Raw genomic sequence first — 20126 nt, 5'->3', positions numbered from 1 at the left:
GAGCCAGGACTTGTATCTGGATCTTCTGGTTCCTAGTCCTGTGCTCCATCCAGCTGAAAAAAATATGCCAAGGAAACATCAGTTTGTAACAGAAATAAAGTATCAGGCCTACGAGGAGTACCAAATCAGAGTCTTGCTGGGCCCCAAATGCATTGCTTAAAAATCTAGTAAATGCTGGTTAATAGATGCCTCAAGGTGAAATCTGGAATTAGGAAGCAAGCCTCTGTATCACAAAGGTTTGAGATGGCAAGAGATGGATGGCAAGGACGGTGTGATGGAGGGGACAGCACAGAGCAGAGGGAAATAAAGGTCGGCAGAGGGGTAGATGTGGCGTCCGGGAGACAAGTGTTAGACACGTGTCGTGGGTGTGGCTGCTGCCCGATACGTTGTGTGAATGATGATACGTGTGGTTTGAAATAATGAAAAGGACAGATAGCTCACTGTGTGGTCCCATTCAGCTTAGTGCCCCATGTTTGGTCCTAACTCAAGCTTTCTGGAAGGAGCCGATTTGAAAGATCAGGGATGAAAAATGGGATGGCCAAGAGATCCAACTGTTTTTGGTGGGCAGGACATGAGCTGAGACTAAAGAGAGTACATTTCCGTGTCTGAGTGAAAGATGAATTAATTGTTAATTAACTTATTGAAAGAGAAACAAAATAATTGAAAGAAAAAGTATTGAAGATAAAATGGTCATGAAATACACAACTGGGCTTCTGCTAATGATTAATGCCGTTTAAAACCTTGGTAACAGGAAAATTTTCATCTGAACCATCCACTCACTCACTGCCTTGGATATAATGATATCTCACTCAGAGACAAACAGTAGCATATATCACTTCTTTTTGTTTTTATTCTTTTGTTTGTTTGGTTTTTTAAATTGAAGTATGATCAATTTACAATGTTGTGCTAGTTTCTAGTGTACAGCAAGGTGATTCAGTTAAATTCTTTTTCAGATTCTTTTCCAATATACGTTATTACAAGATATTGAATAGTTCCCCATTCTCTACAGTAGGACCTTGCTGTTAATCTATTTTACATGTAGTAGTGCGTATTAGTTATTCACAAGCTCCTAATTTAACCCTTCCCCCACCCCTGCTTTCCCCTTTGGTAACCATCAGTTTGTTTCCTATGTCTGTGAATCTGTTTCCATTTTGTAAGTAAGTTCATTTGTGTCATCTTTTTAGATTCATCATATAAGTGATATCATATTACATTTGTCTTTCTGTGTCTGACTTGCTTCACTAAGTATGATAATCTCTAGGTCCATTCATGTTGCTGCAAATGGCATTATTTCACATTATTTTATTCTTTTTATGGCTGAGTAATATTCCATTGCGTGTGTGTGTGTGTGTGTGTGTGTGTGTGTGTGTGTGCACACCATATCTTCTCTATTGATTCATTTCTGTCGATGGACATTTAGGTTGCTTCCATGTCTTAGCTATTGTCAGTAGTGCTGCTATGAACATTGGGTTGCATGTATCTCTTCAGATTAGAGTTTTCTCCGGGTATATGCCCAGGAGTGGGATTGCTGGATTGTATAGTAATTCTATTTTTAGTTTTTTAAGGAACCACCATACCATTCCACAGAGTGGCTGCACCAATTTACATTCCAACCAACAATGTAGGAGGGCTCCCTTTTCTCCACACCCTCCCCAGCATTTATTTGTAGACTTTTTGATGATTGCCATTCTGACAGGTGTGAGCTGATACCTCATTATAGTTTTGATTTGCATTTCCCTGATAATTAACGATGTTGAGCATCTTTTCATGTGCCTATTGGCCATCTGGATGTCTTCTTTGGAGAAATGTCTGTTTAGGTATCCTGCCCATTTTTTGATTGTTTTGTTTTGTTGATGTTGTTATTGATCTGTATGAGCTGTCTGTATATTTTGGAAATTAAGCACTTGTCAGTTTCTCTTTTTATTTTTAAATGAGCAAAATTTACATTCTTCTAAAATGAATTTTAAACTGTAGAAATAAAATCGAAAGGAAGAGTTTGCTTTAAGTCCTTCCCATTTATCCTTCCTTATTCCTCTTCTCAGAGGTAACCTAGAGGTCTGTGTTAGGAGCCCAGAATTCTAAGACCCTTTACTCCTGAATTCATGCATTATATCTCTTCTATGAAATAACATTTCTGCCTCCAGGAGGCACTGTCATTTTCACAGAGCATCTCCTCTTTCTGGAACACCCTTCTCTCCCACTCGGAATTCAGAATTTAGCTCAAATGTCACTTTCTTAAGGAAGTCTTCCTGGTCCTCATAGAACAGATCAGGTCCTGCAGTTACATGTTCCCGTATCATCCTATACTTTTCTTTTGTATTTATCATAATTTTAATAAAATTAGTTAAAATGGTATAATTTGTTATTTAATGTCTATTTTTCTAACCAGAGAAAACTCCATGACATTAAGGACTATAATAGTCATGGTCAGCATGGGAAATACATAAATGTGTGTTTAGGAATGTAGTTTCAGGAATAACATTGTTGAAAAGAACCAAACCCCATTCCTGCCTAACAAAAAAAGTGGGGTTTATTGGAATGAAGCATTTGAACAACTGTAAGTAAATTGAGTTGGTAAGTTTGCCGTGATTGAAATAAATTAGAAAAATGAGTTCTCGACAATATCTGAGAGATGGCCGGAGGCCAGTGTCCCCATTTGGGTATTAGGAATTACTGATTTTTGTCTTGAGAGAGGAACTTGGTTTTAAATTTTGATCCCAAGTTTAAAAAACAGAAATTTTATGCAAAACCTATATACCCCACTGCCTTTGTAAACTAGAAAGATCTGGCTACAAGGGCTCCCGCTGCCACGTGGTGTAATTGGCCGGGGCTGCCCGGCTGGGCGCAGTCTCTCCGTTTCCCCTGAGTCTCCCAGCGCTCCGTTTGTTCACCCCACAGCGCAGGAAACATGTGCTTTACTTACCCACGGGTTCATTCAGTTACTCTTCTCAGGTTGGCAGAATATTTCTCCTTGCCCGTGACTCTATGGAGGGAAAAGAAATAATAAACTCCTAAATGCCTAAATACATAAATACATATACATGAATGCATGCACAAATGAATATATTGTTTGCAGACAGAAAGGAGACGTGAATGTGTTTCTTTGTAGAAGTGAAGGATGTCCCTGCGTGTTTGAAACATGACTCTGGACCCGCTTTTTTGATTTATTTCACCTGCTGGTCTCAGGGGGCCTTTGTTTGGGTGGTCCTCGAAGTAAGTCAGAGTAGTGTGACTTTTTAGTTCACAAAGATGGTATAATAGTAAGAAGTGTGTGAATTTCCATTCCCAAAAAGTCTCCCCATAAATGTTACGTTTTCATAATTTCAAAATGTTAAAATCCTAACTTAGCATAAATGGAGATTGGCTCAAATTCCCTTATAAATGAAGGACGTTTAAAAATCATCTCTGTTTCAGGTGGAATTGCTTTGCACTTGCTAACTTTCTTCATGGCACTTTTTCTTGTATTTTTGCTTTCTTTTCTGCTTACTGTATCTTTCTCTAGTTTATTGATATGAGCATCTATCTGTCCTCTTCACCAACTGCAATTAAGCAATTTAATAAAACCAGATTGACTGATGTGGCTTACCTTCCCCTACTAGTGTTAAACTAAATACACAATGTGACTGTGATTCTGGGTGTTGGTTGTGTAAAAGTTTATTGTTTTTCTCTTTCTCTCTTTGATGTATGTATGTATCCATATGTCTGAAAGACATATATGTATCTGAATGTATGTATGTATGTATATTCACATTTTTACATTGCGTGAATAAATCTATTAGGATTTTATATATTCCAATGAGCAGAGGTTAGGATCTGGGCAGTAGGACCAATTTTTTTATTGTTTCCCCACATTCCTATGCACACACACGTTTTGCCTTATTTCAAAGACTGCAGTATTTGTGGTGTTTCTTCTCCGCCTTTATCTGTGTTGATTGTGGACACAGCAAATGAATGAGCGCCCTTGGAGATCTTCTTTTTCACAGAGTAATGGGCTTTCTAGAGCCATTTCATCAAGGAAAAATGGGTACCTTTGGCCTGCAATTTGAAATTCTACAAATTCCATTCTGTGTTCTGAGATGCAAATTATACATATAATTCTAGCTATAATTGTAATCATAATGGAAGTCACATGCAGGCACGCAGGGAAAGGATTTAATTTGGTGCCCTTAGGGCGGTCCTCTCTGTGTTCGTAGTGAACGAGAAGACACGCGCTCTTACATGGAGTTGCACAACCACAAGTTCAGAGCAGGAGGCCAAGCAGGACCTTCTTGCTGACATGGTGGGTTCTGTGTGGTGAACTCTGATGCCACTTGTTGAAATTTTTAGCAAATTAACTTAATGTTAGTGAAGTTAATTTTGCTAGGACATTTTTCATGCTTATTAGTGAAAGTCATACCATATTTAGTAAAGAAATCAGCCATGATCTAAATCTGTGCAGTTGCCAATAAACTCATTCCTAAGTTAAGGACAAAGAGGCGAATGTCCTGTTGCCCTTGAAACACGCCCCCACCCCCTGTCCTGCCTGGGCTGTGTCTCCCGACTTCCCTGTGCACTGCTGAGACGCTCGGTGTCTGGGGTCTCACCCCTTCCCGCCTTCGGTCCTGGCTACGGGAACAAGACGGCTGCAAGTGATGGGGAAACCTGCATAAGCCAAACACCACACCTGGTTTCCTTTCCCTTTTGTGCTACGACTGACCCAACACACGACGGCTGACATAACCCCCCACCTCTCACGCCTGCCTCCCCGCCTGCAGGTGTCTCTACTTTGTTCTATGAAGGAATACCCAGTACAGCATCTCTCGAGGGACAGTAAGTCACCCTATGGTAGCCTCTTAGAGAACTGGCTCTGGAGACAGCATGGTTCAGCTCTGCTGCTTGATAGTTTGACCTTGGGCATGTTTCTGTAAGTTGGGAATAACAGATCCTTGCTTGGCTTGTGAGAATTGTTCGTGTCCTCGTCCAGAATTACTTGGTTCAGACCATGTGCTCACAGGGAGCACTTACTGCGAGTGTCGTCAGGCCTCCCGGGCGCCCACACTTCCCTTGCCCTTCTCTCTTGATTGCTCGTCTTTGCTTCTGTCTGTGCGCTTGCCTCTGTTTTCTCCCCGAGAAGACTAGATTCGCTCTTTGTCTTGCGTATCGCCCACATGTGGCGGATTGCAACTGAGTTTGGTGACCTCCCATTTAAGGGTTCTGAAGAGACTCACCAGGAGGCATCCCAAGGTGAGTGTGAAGCTGGGAGAGGTTTCATAGTAGGCCACCCAAAACGGGAGATTGGCCAGAGGCAGGAGGTCAAGGTCATGGGAGTTGAATGCAGGCAGCAGGGGTTTCCTACGGCACAAACTCAGAGTCAGTTTACGTCTTAATCCCTCTGAAAACCGTGCCCCCATCTCTGTCTCTAGGAGCCACCCACTCCCTGGACCTAGTGGACAGGGGACCTAACTCTGGCCGTAGGGAGCCGTGGGACTTGACCTCAGGAGTTACAACTCAGGGGTAACTCTCCCTACTAAACCGTCCAGTCTTACAGGACTTGCGAAGTCTATTAAGGGCTAAATAAGCTATTATGGTCTGACCTGAAGTTCAGATCACCTGTAAAATAGTTTCTTTTGAGAAACATCATGAGCTACTTATAACTGGTTTGTAAATTGGAGCCATTAGACAATATAATGTTCAGTCATTTCCTTGCATTAAAAATAGATTATAAGCTAATAGAGAAATGCAGAAAGAATACCTGTGTCTCCTCTCTTGGAAATAATAATAGCTACATTTCCTGACCACTCACCCTGTGTCAGGCACAGAGTCTTAGAAGCTAGGGGTTCTGATCACCAATTCCGTTGGGGTGGGGGTGGGGGAGGGGAGCGTTTTCCCACACCACCTAGCAAGTCTCTGACACCATTGGGTATCCTACAGTTCAACCCACAGGTTAAGGGCTCAGTCCTACAAGACTGCTCCCCCACCTCCCATTTCAGATGTCACCTGGGCTTCTGACCAACCAGCTCTAGTTGGAGGTTCCAGTGACCTCTGCTCAGGTTTGAATGATTTGCTAGAACAGCTCACAGAACTCAGAGGAACATTGTACTTAACTAGAGTACCAGTTTATTATAAAACGCTGTCATCAGAGACAGCCAGATAGAACATCCTGCACAGGACAAGATACGGGGAAAGGGCACAGAGCTTCCATGCTCTCCGATCGCCATTCTGCCAACACCTCCATGGGTTCACCAACCCGGAAACTCTCTGAACCTCGGCCTTTTGGGGTTTTAATGGAGGCTTCATTGCATGGGCGGAGTTGATTAAGTCATTCGCCAGCAGGGATTGATTCAGTCTCCAGCTCCTCTCCTCTCCCTGGACTTTCAGTCCCAACCCTCTAATCCTTTGTTGGTTCTTTGGTGACCAGATCGTATCTTTAGGGGCTTTCCAAAATGCCCCACCTCATTAACTTAGGAAAAGACCCCTTTATCCCTCTCATCATGCGAAATACCAAGGGTTTCAGAGCCCAGTGCCAGGGACCAGGACAATGACCAAATATGTGTTTCTCATTATAAGTCAGAGTATCCCAGAAGTATTAAACTACCTAATGCTCATCACCCCATGAAGGCAGGCGCTATTATGATCTCTGCTTAACAAATGAGAAGCTTGAGGCACAGAGAGCCTAAGGAACTTGAAGATGGTCACACAGCTAGTGACCACGTGGGAGTTTCATCACACACAGCCTATGCTGTATTTTCACCCTTTTCATTTCCATCAGTGTTTATTATGCTACTCCAAAACTAAGCCACAGTCTGTCCATTTATTCCCTCATTCTTTCCCCTATTGGTGGTCACTGACCTTGGTTCTTTACTGTTTTGCTATTGCAGATATTCTAAGATTTTCTTGCCCATGACTTAAAAATTATCTGAGCATAGTTAGGAGAGCAGTTTCTGAGTGAAAGGATATGAAAAACCTTTTTCATAGGCTTTTTGAGATATTGCCTTATGACTCTCCAGATGGGAGTGTCACCTCTTACTCCTACCAGCAACTTATATGAGTTCTCATTGGTTCACAACCTTGTCCACGCTTGATGTAATCAGCCTTTTACATTTGATGGTGTGAAATGATATGTTGTAATGTTACATCCAAACCTCCCTGATTCCAGCCTATGAACTTTGAGCGTTTTTTCATACATGCATAGACCACTTACATTTTCCATAGATTGCTTATTCATGTCTGTTGTCCATTTACCTGTTGATTTTTCCAAATGATTTTCAGAAATTCTGTGAGATTCTAAAGAGCACATCACTTCTACCTAAGAAAGCATTAAAATATTAGAAAGATATATCCAAAATATTAATGTTTAACTTATATGCACATTTTACACTCCTACCTTCTTCAGGCAATAGTGTAATTCTTTTATGTGGAAGTACCAAAACCATTTAGAAATTTTCTTTAAGGGCGGGTCTCAGAAAAGTGAAAAGTTGTAATTGACTCTTTTAGCATCAACCTGTTACTTAGCTGTTTAAACTCAATTTTAGCATAGGCTCCAGCTGCATGAAGAGGTCACCTGAATGCATGATAAATAGGACTTTGTTAAATTGGAACCTCGTTCCTGGGCTGCTGCTGTGACAAGCCGTGTTTCTCCTGCCTCTCGGGTAGGAGTTTGCATCCCTTGACAGTTTGACAGATGTGGCTGCAGTTTTGAGCTGTCTCCCAACACACACCCTGTGATGCATTATCTTGAAGAAAGTCACTGACAAGAAAATGAAAGTATGCAAGAGGCCGGGCATGCTCGGGCTCAATTCCTTTCTGGTAACATCCCACCAGGTGCCTCCTTCTGCAAAGGACAGAGATAATGTAAGGTCCACAAGTAGGTCCAATTGTGGCAAAATGAGTACTATAGTGTTTTAATATTTTTGAGAAAATTGCCATTGAAAGTGAAGATCGAAGGGATGGACTCTGTGATATGTGAATCTCGAGTGATGAAGTGACATCGTAGGCACTTCTTAAATGCCTGTCTTCTTAATGAACCTTCCCACAAACTGGCAGATAAATTCAAGAATTGACTGAGTCTGTGAGAATTTAGGTTCCATCTACAAGCAGACCTCTTCTGCACTTACAGACCCCAGTGAGAAGGCGGTGTGGTCCAGCTAAGACACTATGGTCCGGGAGAACCTCGGACAATTTGCTGAGTCTCCCAGAGACTCAGTTTCCTGATCTGAGAAGTGAGGGTAATAACATGGCTCAGGGGTTGGTAAGACTTAGAAATGAGGCACATAAAATACCTAGTGCAGCGTGTGGGAGGCGGCGGGTCACTCAGTCCGTACAGACGACTGTCATTACTGTTAGCATGCGGTTCTCACCTAACACCGTTTACTCTGAGTATTCTGTTCAGTTCCAGAAAGTCAGCTCTCGTGTGCACCCATGGTCCAGTGACCTCACAGCCTTTCCTTCTCGTCCTGCTTTCTGAATCTTAGAAGTGTATTGCTGAATGTCCAGTGGACACGTTCCCAGATATTCTCATGCACACACCACCCTTCTCGTGTTAAAAGCCAAACACAGCCCTCCCCCACCCATTCCCACATAGAAACCAGGCTTTCTCTGCATCTCCAGAAACCTGTACACTGACCTATAATGCAGCCCGCCTTGGTCCTTCCCGAATCTGATCTGTCTTCAATTCTGTCATTAATTCAGTCTCTTGAATTTCTTTGAATCATCCTCTGCACCCCGTCTTCATGTCCCTACCCTCAGCACCAGGTCAGTGCTTCCTCAGGCAGAGATCTCTGACTCCTTGATCACTTTCTCTCTTCTTTCAAGTGCTTCCACCGTAGCTTTCACGTGATCAATGCTTAGCAAATATTTGGGGTGTTGTATGTGAAGGTGCGTATGTGTGTATGCTCTCATGTACAGAACTGCACAACCTCACCCCTAGCAGACACAAATTCATGCTCTCCCCTGCTGCAGATGCCGGTGATCCCTCCCCAGGATACGTGCATACGTACGCATGCTCATCTTCATTTTCCAATAGCAGCACATAAAACAGAGAAAAAAAAGTTTGGAGAAAAAGTTTAGGGAACAAAGGAAGAAAAAAAGTATTCTATAATAATCTAGAATGAGAATTAAGACCAGGGGGAATAAAATAGCTAAAGGCAAAGCAGGACAAGATATAAAAAAGTAGCTAAAAAATTAATTGAAAAATATGTATTGTGGTCTTGAAACCAGTTATGGCCAAATCAACTAAAGAGAGGAGTTTATTGTGTACAACTTCAGGTCTAAATATTTCATATACATCTAAATATATATTATATCCCATATATATTCAATAATTCTATATGTGTTTCAAACAATAATTATATTTGGAATAGATACCTGCAGACTAGACACAATATAACAAAAATTAAGATAAAATTATTAATGCTGTTTTAATTTATTTACTAACTTACCTTGCTATTGATCAAATGGTTTTTCGTCTTTGATTTTTGAGTTTCATTGGAAGAAAGAAGTATTCAGATCATCTGAAAATTATTTGTATTTCAGATTATCTCATTCCTATATCATTGTATATTTTCATCTTCCAGTTCAAATAAGTCATATATGAATGTCGGGCATATAGTCTTTGGAGACACATTTCCGTCAAATATTTGTTGCCTTGTCACCTTTGGAGAAAATGAAGGAGACATTGTTCTTCTTGCAAGTCTTGATTTCTGGGGTTAAACGTGCAGCCCTCTTGAAGCTTTCAGCCAGGGTTTGAAATCGCTGTGTATTTTCTCAGTGTCCAACACAATGACTGCAGTCGGAGAGTCTGAAGGAGCAGCCTGACTCCTTCCATGCCCTGACTCTGATGACAGGTTTGGACGTTGTGAAAAAAACTTTAGTCATTTTGTATTTGACATATTTCTGGTATATTTTTTCAATCCTTTAAATTTCCTAAATACTTTTAAGTTTCTCAGGATGAGTCTCCCACTTCAAATACTCTCTAGCTTAAAAAAAATTATTATTTTTTATTGTACTTTATTTCATCACATGTAACGTCCTAAGCCCCTCGTTACATTAGCTAGGCAGTTTATTTGAAAACGACAGCTAATTCATTTCAGTTTTGAATTTATAATTGCCCTCTTGAATTTAAACAAAGGTTTTCTGTTCACTTGCCCATTTAATACTAAAAATAAAAAGAAACATATAAAAGTAAATTTCAAGTGATTGTGTATGTAGACACATTACCTATGGGAATGTCAGTTAAAGAGTCTTCAAAGATCTTAAAACCATCATGGTTCAGGTATCCACTGTCCAGCAGCCCTGTTGTAGATCCCCTCAACTTCTCACTGGTCTTTGAACACAAAGAAAGAAGAAAAACTCCCAGTAATTCTGAACTAAGGAAGCACCTTGTGTCAAAATCTGTTCAGTTACTTTACGGCCGGTGGGAATCTAGTGAGACAAACAGAAAATGTTAGTGCCTGCATTTCACTTGTACTTGACTGTAAGTCAGAACAGAAGCTCCTGAAGAAGGGAGAGCCCAGGTGACCATCAATGACAGAGGCTAAATTCCATGGTGTTAGTGCTCCCACGTGACCCATTTCGAGTTAGCAACGTGACATTACTGAACATGAAATTGGGGAGAGATGCACACAGTTATGGCTCCAGCACACCACCAGTGGGGCCAGCTGTTTTCCACATCCTTCAATCAAAGTTGGCATATACATATATACAGATACATACACGCACAAGATCAAGGTAGTAGCAAGACTATATTACTTCTGAAAATTTTAGGGAAGAAGCTGTTTCTTTGCCTTTTCCACATTCTAGAGGCTTCCTGCATTCTTAGACTTCATGAAAGCTTCTGTGATGATGTCTTCACAATATCTTGTGATGATATCTTCATAATATTCTCCAAATGGATGAAAAACCAATGCATACATTTTGTCTTCATTAAGCCAAACTAGTTTAGTTGATTTTTGATCTTGAAGTCAAAGGGTGTGACAGGGGGAGGTAGTCATCCATTTTTGTGATGATGTATCTTAATACATTGCCATACTTTTCCAGTGATCACGGACTTCTAGAATCATGAAATTGTGAATTTGTAAAAAAAAAAAAAAAGTAGTTTAACCTGCTACTGAAGGAGTATCCTCTATAATAGAGCATCTTGAACTTTAATATGGACACTAGTCCATGTTAAAGACTCAGGTTCTGATTCAGTAGGTCTGGAATGGGGCCCAAGAGCCTGCGTTTCTAAAACACTCCCAGGAAGCCGCGGGTCCAGGGGCCACACTTGGAGTTCCAAGGCTTCTGAGTGTTCCTGACATTGCTGCCTCGGGGATGGTTCTGTTCTAGTCTCTTCTTTATATTTTGGTAATTCCAACTCTCACATTCAGAAATCAGTAGTTCTTGGATTAAAGCCAAACTCAAGATACATATGAAACTTGTCTGATTTTTAAAAAATACAAACCAAAATGACATTGCAGTTGAGGGGAACTTTAAAAAATTGAATGTGTCTGCAGGATCTGAAGTGTCTTATACTAAATTTATCTATAAATATATAACTATATAAACATATGTATATAAACATACATACACATATGCACACATGTGTATGTGTGTGTTTATATGTCTCTATATATCCTACATCTTTTGTAAATAATACAATTGTGAAAATCTTAAGTTATATAATATTTTGTGGTGCTGACAACTTTAGCATTTTCCTTTACATCAATTTTTATAACAAAATGAGAAACTGAAGAGTATAAATTTGGACTGTCCCATAGACGTAAGCATGAAGCTAAGTGTAATGTTGCAAGCCGGTCTACATTAAGAAAGTCCATAGCCAATTTCGAATGCAGCTTGATTTTAACTGAGTTGAAGTGGTTCATGTCGCTAACTCTACCTTTAATGCTAGAGTTACTGATTTTAATATTTAAACTTGACTGCTGCACATACTGATCACCTTAATTCTCCTTTAATATTTGAAAGTTCTTACTTAGGAGAAAGTCAGCTGAGCAATGGTGATTATAGCGTATCAAAGTCCATTGTAAGTGATTATTTTAATGACTCTGTACCAACAAGGATACATAGACATTCAGACAAAAAACAGCCTAATTATAATGACAGCACCAAAGTGAAGCTGTGACAGTTACAAAACCAATTTTAAAGTTTTTTGACAGCCACGGCTAAAAGCTTTGTTTGGACCCTTCAGTAATAACAGTTTACTTAAGACATAAATTCACAGCTAAGGGAAATAGAAAGAGAAAGTTGTGGCTTTTCTGTCATGCAGATGAAGTGGAATCCGTTGAAATGTTTTTAATAGAACATTATGTTGAAAAGAGTATAGAGAAGGAATAATAGTTATGGAATTTAACTCTCACAATGCAAGAAAGACTAAATAACAATAAAAATTCTAATGAGAATAGAAACTTGCCAGCTGATTTGCTTATCTGCGTTATGAAGGTCAGTAGTTTCTGCAAGTAAATTGATGTGCATTTAATTATGTTGATTGACAGTTCTGGAACTTGATTTTGTATTACCCATAAAATAAAGTCAAGGGCAAAGAAATGGATGTAAGAATGCATCAGTCACCATGGTGACACAGAACCTTACTAAATATCTGCTTTTCCAATGGGTCTGACATCTCTCAAATTATTAGACTTTATCACTTCTATTTATCTCGCTTGGTTCTGAACTGAGTCAAATATACAACATAATTAATTCTTTGACCTTGAGCAATTTATTTCTCATTTCTGAACAGGAAAATACCTCATTCACAGAACTGCATTTTTTTACTGCAAATCTCTATAGAACACTTATGATGCAAACGCTGTTGTAAGTGCTCATTTATGATAACTTTTGGAGTAGCCAGGATTTTACTGATGGGAAGACTGAGGCACGGAGAGGTTTAAGTACCTTGCTCAGGGCCTCAGAGCTCGTAAGTGGTGAGTTTCAGCTCCACACAGTTTGGCTGTTGCCGTCTGCAGGATCATGAAGCCACACGAACTCACATATGTGGACGCATAGAGTCAAGTGGGGCTTCAAGTCATCTTTTCTCTCTTCTGTTTACCGAGAACAGGCGAGGCCCCGTGCACAGTGGCACCACTCTCTGGGCGGTTGGTGCCCAGGGGTGTGACCAAGTGGTTTGTCCTCAGGCAGTCAGTTTCTGTCCATTGGTCCACTTTTCTCTCCTCCTGCTGCTGTCCAGGGCCTTCAGCCTCTATTCTCTCTTTTTATATATTTCCTGCCGCACTGTGGGCAGTAGCTCCCACAATGGGCTTTAAACAGATGTGGATACAGAGCCTGGCTCTGCTGGGTACTTGCTGTGTGGTCTTGGACAAATGACTGAATCTCTCTGAACTCACTGGCAGAAGTGAGTGATCCTGTCTCATTGTGTAGGGCTGTGGTGGAGATGGACAGAGATGAAATAAATAACATACTTAAGAGTATGCATTACATGGTAGCTATTATAATCATAGTCATTACTTGAATGCCTAATTATTTCACCTCAATGTAGGCAGTAGACTTGGACCAGATTTGGATCCAAATTGTGTTTCACCTTCAATACTTGTGGGACAGTGAGAAAGTTATTTAACTTCTCTGAGCTTCAGTTTCCTTCTCAATAAAATTACAGTAACTTCCTAGAGCTATTATGACATTAAATGACTTAATTCATGTAAATCACCTATGACAGCTCCAGGCACATAGTAATTATAAATGTAGGCATCAATTATTATTATTTGTAGTACAATTTTCAATAAATTATTTATGCAAAGGGTACAAAATTTCAGTTATAGAAGATAAGTTCTGTCTGTCTACCATACAGCCAGCACCTATAGCTAGCAACACGCTGTTGTGTATTTAAAATTTGGTAAGAGGATAGATCTTATGTTGTGTTCTTACCACAAATAATAATAATAATAATTATAGAGGAGTCAAGAAGAAGCTTTGGGGGGTGGCGGATATGTTTATGGTCTTGATGATGGTGACACTTTCCTGGGTATATATTTATCCCCAAACTCACTGAGTTGTATACATTCAGTATATGCCACTTTTTTATGTCAGCCATACCTCAATACAGTGGTTTAAAACATAAAAGTCATTTAAATAAATAATTTACATAAGTAACAAAGCCAACAAATAAGTAGATCTTAGGTTTTGCCCACTTTTCCAGTTTACGATGATCTCCAAAGTGCTTTCATCTGCAGTTAACTTTTTCTCTAATAGAATAAAGCAATACTTGTTCTGTGGTTTCAGCTTTCCAGAAAGAATTTCTCCATTCAGTCAGCATTAAGGATCAAAGTTTCTTAACTAACCAGGGAAAATTAAGATATAAACTTTACACAGTGAAGTGAAATGTATTTTCCGCTTTTAGCCAGAAGTCTCTGAAACTGTCTCCCCAGTAATTTTTTAGCTGCCTGAAGAAAAAGACCCCTTTGCTCGGACTGTTCTGCAGTGACAGTCCTCAGGCTGTCTTAGAAGTCCTGCTCCATGCAGCAGCAGGTCCCTGGGACGCGGCAGATGGAGCTCTCAGCAGCTAATGATGTTTAGTCGTAGGTTTGTTTCTTGGTTAAGAGTTCATCTGTTTTGCCTCCACAGCAAATGATGCGGTCATCCGTTTTCCACATGTTCATCCTGAGCATGGTGACCGTGGACGTGATCGTGGCCGCGAGCAACTATCACAAGGGAGAGAGCTTCAAACGGCAGTACGACGAGTTCTACCTGGCGGAGGTGAGCAGCTCGCGGCCCGGTCACTTTGCAGGGGAGAGGTGACCCTCGGCCGGGGACAGTGCCTTCGATAAGTCAGAACATTCATTTCATTTCATTACTTACTTGACTTTGACCGAAGGTGATTCACTGTCTGCTTCTGAAGTATTTCCCTTCGACTCGGTGATGCCCAATTTGTTTCCTGTCCCCCGGGGCCTGAGTGATCGGCCCACAGTTGCCATCGCAACCCTTGCCCGGGGTGTTACTCTGGCCATCTGGCTGTTTTCCTGTCCATCCCTCCTTTCCTCTCCTTTGTCATGTTGTGTTAGTCTGTTTCCTACCAAGTGTAAGCGAGCACAGATTCAGAACGCTGTAAATGAGCACGTCAGCACAACAGCACCAAGGAGGGACTGGGAAGGAAATGGAAATCTGTTCCAAAATCTGATGTGTCACAACCGTGCTAAAGATGTCAAGGCAGGGACAGGTGGCTTTAGTGATTACATAAGCATTTCCCAGCACCCTCTGTACCATCCTAGAATGTTTTAATAGTACTTCTTATTGATGGGGTAACGTTGTTAATGTTTGATTCTCAAATATTTTTTAAGGATTTCCAGTGTGAAAGGATTTTTCAGTGTGAACAATTATTTCTAAAATATATCTTAGAATTCAGTGGTTATTTATTTATGAAAAAACTGATTGACATACACCTGTTTAGAAAACTTTTCATCATCTAAGTGAGGTATGCATATCCAGCTGTGCTACACTTCAAGAAATCCAATATGTGAAAAAGAAAACTTAAAAAGCAGAAAAATTGCAATTTGATTATTTTATTACAAAAGCGCTTTTCACATAGAAAATAAATTTGCCTTATAGTTGGGTTCTCTTATTACCCAGAATTCTCTCAGTGCTTTTGAAAATGGATTGGGTTAATAAAAATTCAATCCACCCACACATATACTTTTCAGAAAAAGAATTGATGGTATACAGCTATTGAATATAAGCATCTAAGCGGGTATCAAGAAAATTTCAAGGATTCATTTATGAGTTCTTCTCTTTGTGGAAGTTTGTTTCCTGGAGGAAACTATCATTAGTACAGAACTTTCTCTGGGGTAGAGTCTACTGTGCTGTGTGTGGAGTTTGCAGTTTAGCAAAAAATATACAGTAAACAATAACAAGTTTTTTTGTGCTGTGGAGAACCAATAACAGGGCTCATCAAGAAATGATGTCCAGCCCAACACTTGAAAATGGGTACAATTTGCTGCAAATCCAGCAAATTTGGATTTTCATTAAAAGCAGAAGGAAACATACTTGCAGGGAATTTCTAATGCAGGGGTGGGACTTCACGGACTCCTGATCAAGTGGTTTCTGTCTGTTTACATCCAGCTAGGAGGCAAGGTCTCCATCCAGCCTGAGGATGAGACAGTAGAGTGGGAAGCTTGTGGAGAAAGGAGAGAGGAAACGGGTGTGGGGCAGAATTCAAAAAAGCTAATTACAGATGCATCAAATGCAACACTGAGGATTGAGACTACAAATTTATAGTGATGCCAACTGAGACAGCTCTGTGACTTTTTCAGGCCAACATAAAGAGGGGAAATACAACATTTAGATTGGTCCAGCTTTAGAGTTTTTTCAGGCTGGTGGAGCTGAGAGACAAGGGATCCAGGAATATGGGTGGTTGGCAAAGGAGATGAAATGATGACCCTGTGGTCTAGGTTGGATAGGAAAAGAGGGGAAAAAAAGAGAATAAAAGAGCAAAAATGAAGGATCGGGGTCTCCAGTGGTCAAAGAACAGGTACAATTAAAGGGATGGAATATGAGAGCTGTGAGGTAAGTCATGAGCAGAGAATGGGATCCAGGATTTAGGATTTCAGAATAATTCAAGGGAATTAAATACAAAATCTAGAGTGCTGTATATGCATGTGGGTGGCTCAAAGTGAATGACAGAGTCAAGGCAAAAATGGTGGGGAACTATGAAGGTAAGGTGTTGGCTGGATCTTCACAATGACCCAGGTCATGGAGCATGAGGCCAGTTCTCTGGAGAGGAGTGGAGGCCGGGGCTGTGAAAGTGACTGACAAGAGAGGTGAGTGGAGGGCAGCCACAGGGGGCACATGTACGAGGATGTTTTCACCTGAGGGAGCTCGTCTCCAGGGGGCACTGGGGAGTAACCGATGGGGCGCTCTTGCTCATCCACACGTTATCCTCCATGGCCATACGGGCACTGGAGCATCTGGAAAGGGTGGTGGGGGAAGTGGTGCATCTGGGACAGAACCAGTGGAGGCAAGGACGTAGGAAGCAGACTCTGTGAGCAAAGATTTGAGAATGGAGGAGAAATTGTTTAACACAGAAAAAGAAACCAACGTTAGTTCAAGGATCCAGGTGGAATGAGGTAGGAAGATGAGGTGGAAGAATTGTACAATAGTGTTACAACCAGAGGTTAAAAGGCTGATGACCAAAGTGCCTGGAATAAAAGCAGAAATGGCTACTCATGGTTGAGATTACGCCATTCCCTCTGGGAGGAGCAGTCTGTATCTGCTCCCTGGATATTAGAGATTCCACTAACATTTCTTTAGTAGCCCAGCCCAGGGTGGGTACTCAGTCATGCTGAATCAGTCCTACAGAACAAATACACAGGCCACACACTGGGCATAGAAGAACAAAACGAAATCCTCCAGTAAATTTTACCTAATTTCTTCATGTACAAGTTGATCTCTTTCCTAATGTGTTTATATATGTTAGCTGATTTATGATCATGCTGTAAGAATTTCCAACAAAACTTCAAATATTTTAATATTACAGAATTCACTGATACTATTTAAGTGTCCAAATCCTTGTCATTTTTCTTTTTTTAATTAAAAAATCAGAAAGAGAGGATTCTATAGTAAAATCCACTATATATTATGTTTCAATTAATTATTGCCCCCTTCCCAAACCACTGAAAGAAAATTTGAATTTAATAAACTGCATAGTATAGATGGGGAGGGTATAGCTCAAGTGGTAGAGCGCATGCTTAGCATTCACGAGGTCCTGGGTTCAATCCTCAGTATCTCCTCTGTAAACAAACAAACAAACAAACAAACCTGATTAACTCCCTCCCCCACCAAAAAATAAATAAATAAAATAAATATTAAAAAAAAGAATCCTTAAAAATTAAAAATAATAAACTACATGGTGGTGATTTAGTTCACTTAAAAATATTTATATAGACATAACTTCTTTATTCATGAGCTACTGAAACATTCAGAATTTGCTCCACATCTATTGATTGATTTGGGGGCATCTGAGTTTCCCAAAGCATGTTTGCGCTTTATTCACATCACATTGTCTCTTCTCTTTGTGGCAGAAACTTGTACACGAGCCGAAGTAGTTTGTTTCAAATGAGAGTGGATAAGTCATTTTAATCACACTTAATGTTTTATAAAATATTCTCTTTTTAAAAAGTTGGTAAAGGTGGTCTGAGTTTAAGGCAGAAGTCAACAGACTTGTCCTGGAAGAGCCGGAGAGTAAACATTGCAGGCTCTTCAGGCCACGTGCCCCCTGCTTCACTCACTCAACTCTGCTGCTTTTGTGCAAAGGAGAAAATGGTCTCAGAATGGTTGTTCCAGTGAAGCTTTATTTATGAAAATAAGCAAGGAACTTTATGTTGGTTTAAGCTGTAGAAATATAGAGTGTGTCAACTAACATCCCCATATGTTAAATTCAAATATAGTTAAACTAACAACATAAGAGTTACCATTTTTTTTTGGAGGTTCCATTATGTTGCCAAGTGCTTTAAAAGGATTCATTATCTCATTTAATCCTCAAAATGGCTATAATAACAGCAATTCAAGTTTATGGACAAAAATGATATAGTATTTAAGGTAATAGAATTATGTAATATTTTGGAAAATTTGTCTTTAAAATAGAGCACAGGAGGCCATGAGCTTTCAGAGAAGTAATTTCTTGAGTTCCCACATATTCTGGAGTAAATTATTTTGAAAATTCAAAAGAAACCAGTTTACCCATTAGGAGTCAGCTTACAGTCTAAAAAACATCCTTTAAGCATAAATTAAGCTGCTTAGCTTCTGTTGTGATGCTGGGGACATGTTCTGTTACTTTGGATTAATTAACCTAAATTTAGAATTAGTTAAGAAACAGGAAAAACTTTTCTTTGTTTTCTATGCTATGCATAAACACAAGGAGGTAAAGATTTACTTTCTTTTGTAGAAGTTTTCATTTTGATCTAAGATAATCCATTGTTATTTATATTATATGTAAAATCACATTGTCTTAATGAACATAATTATATTTCAAAATACATAGTTTCATTTTCTTAATGAATAATAAAATTAATACTTTCCTATTGTGTAAAAATGTATAAACATATCTGTATATCCACTAGACTGTAAACTTAGCAGAAACTTATCAGCACGACATTATACACAGAAGATGAACAGTTTTAAGAAAATTCCTCTTTTAAGAAACTCACAAATTGGCAGGAGAGAGAACAATGAAGTGAGCAGTTTGAACAGCATGTCTCTGTTGCACTTCGGATCAAGAGAGATGTTTACCTTGTTTAGAACTCTGGGGTGTCTCTTTGATTTCCTGTTTTCTCTGTGATTGTTATGTGTTTGAAGCAGAAAGGCTTTCATAAAAGCATGGACTCATTTTGCCATCTTACAGGAAGTCATCTTTTCTAGAAAACTGATTTCTCTGTTCCTCTGAAGACACTTGGCTTTATGATATTTGTTAAAATGAAATTAAGTGAAAGAGCCATTCATTTTAGTTCCAACAAAACCTGACACCCATATTTCAGCTCATTAATCACAAGAAATGACTGAATTCTGAAAGTAACTCATCTTGCTATACCAGCAGTCTTTCATATTTTCATCAAATTTTAGTTCCATTTTCTGGGAAACTTTAATTAAATAAGTTTCTTCTGACTGTAGCTTTTTCATGTGTTTCTAAAGGATTTGGGCAGTATCTTGTTAGGTGAAAAATAATAGAATAATGACATTTTTCAGCAATTCAGGGATCCATCTAAGTTTGCTCTATAACCGTCTAGAATACTGATGGTACCTGATAAACTAAGAGCAGGTGATTTACAGAAACCTCTGGAACAATGCAGGTAATCATTTACTTGGATGTTATTTAATCTGAATCTCATTTAGAATAGGGTGACCTGAATTGGGTTTCTTGTGATTTTTGTCCTCTGATCTTCTTCTGTGTTAAATATGCATTCATTTTCTCATGAATATCCACTGTGTTTCTGTGAAATTATGAAATAGAGTCTGCAACACAAATCTTGGATAACATATTTCAAGTATCTTTGCACATATGGGCAGTATCTCTTTTTTCCATTTTATCTTCTCACACCTGTGTGGCACAATCAGCTCATTTATAATTTGTCACCTATAAATGTTCATACATTATTCATTGAATTAAAAGGGCAGAACAATTTCCATTGCTCCATTTATGTTAAGCATGTCATTGT

The 20126-nt window shown here is 39.6% G+C and overlaps 1 protein-coding gene across 2 annotated transcripts in view; it reads left to right on the top strand.

Annotated features, from left to right (window-relative positions):
* Nucleotides 1-20126, top strand: part of NALCN (sodium leak channel, non-selective) — a 258985-nt gene that overhangs the window by 93992 nt on the left and 144867 nt on the right. For both annotated transcript variants that reach the window (XM_072976491.1, XM_072976492.1), the window contains one exon: nt 14548-14679. In XM_072976491.1, coding sequence (XP_072832592.1) covers nt 14548-14679 — 132 coding nt within the window. The remainder of the gene's footprint in view (nt 1-14547; nt 14680-20126) is intronic.

Source organism: Vicugna pacos, chromosome 14 (genome assembly GCF_048564905.1).
Source record: "Vicugna pacos chromosome 14, VicPac4, whole genome shotgun sequence".
NCBI classification, from domain to species: Eukaryota; Metazoa; Chordata; class Mammalia; order Artiodactyla; family Camelidae; genus Vicugna; species Vicugna pacos.
The sequence above is the reverse complement of the archived record's forward strand: the minus strand, read 5'-3'. Positions and strand labels throughout refer to the sequence as shown.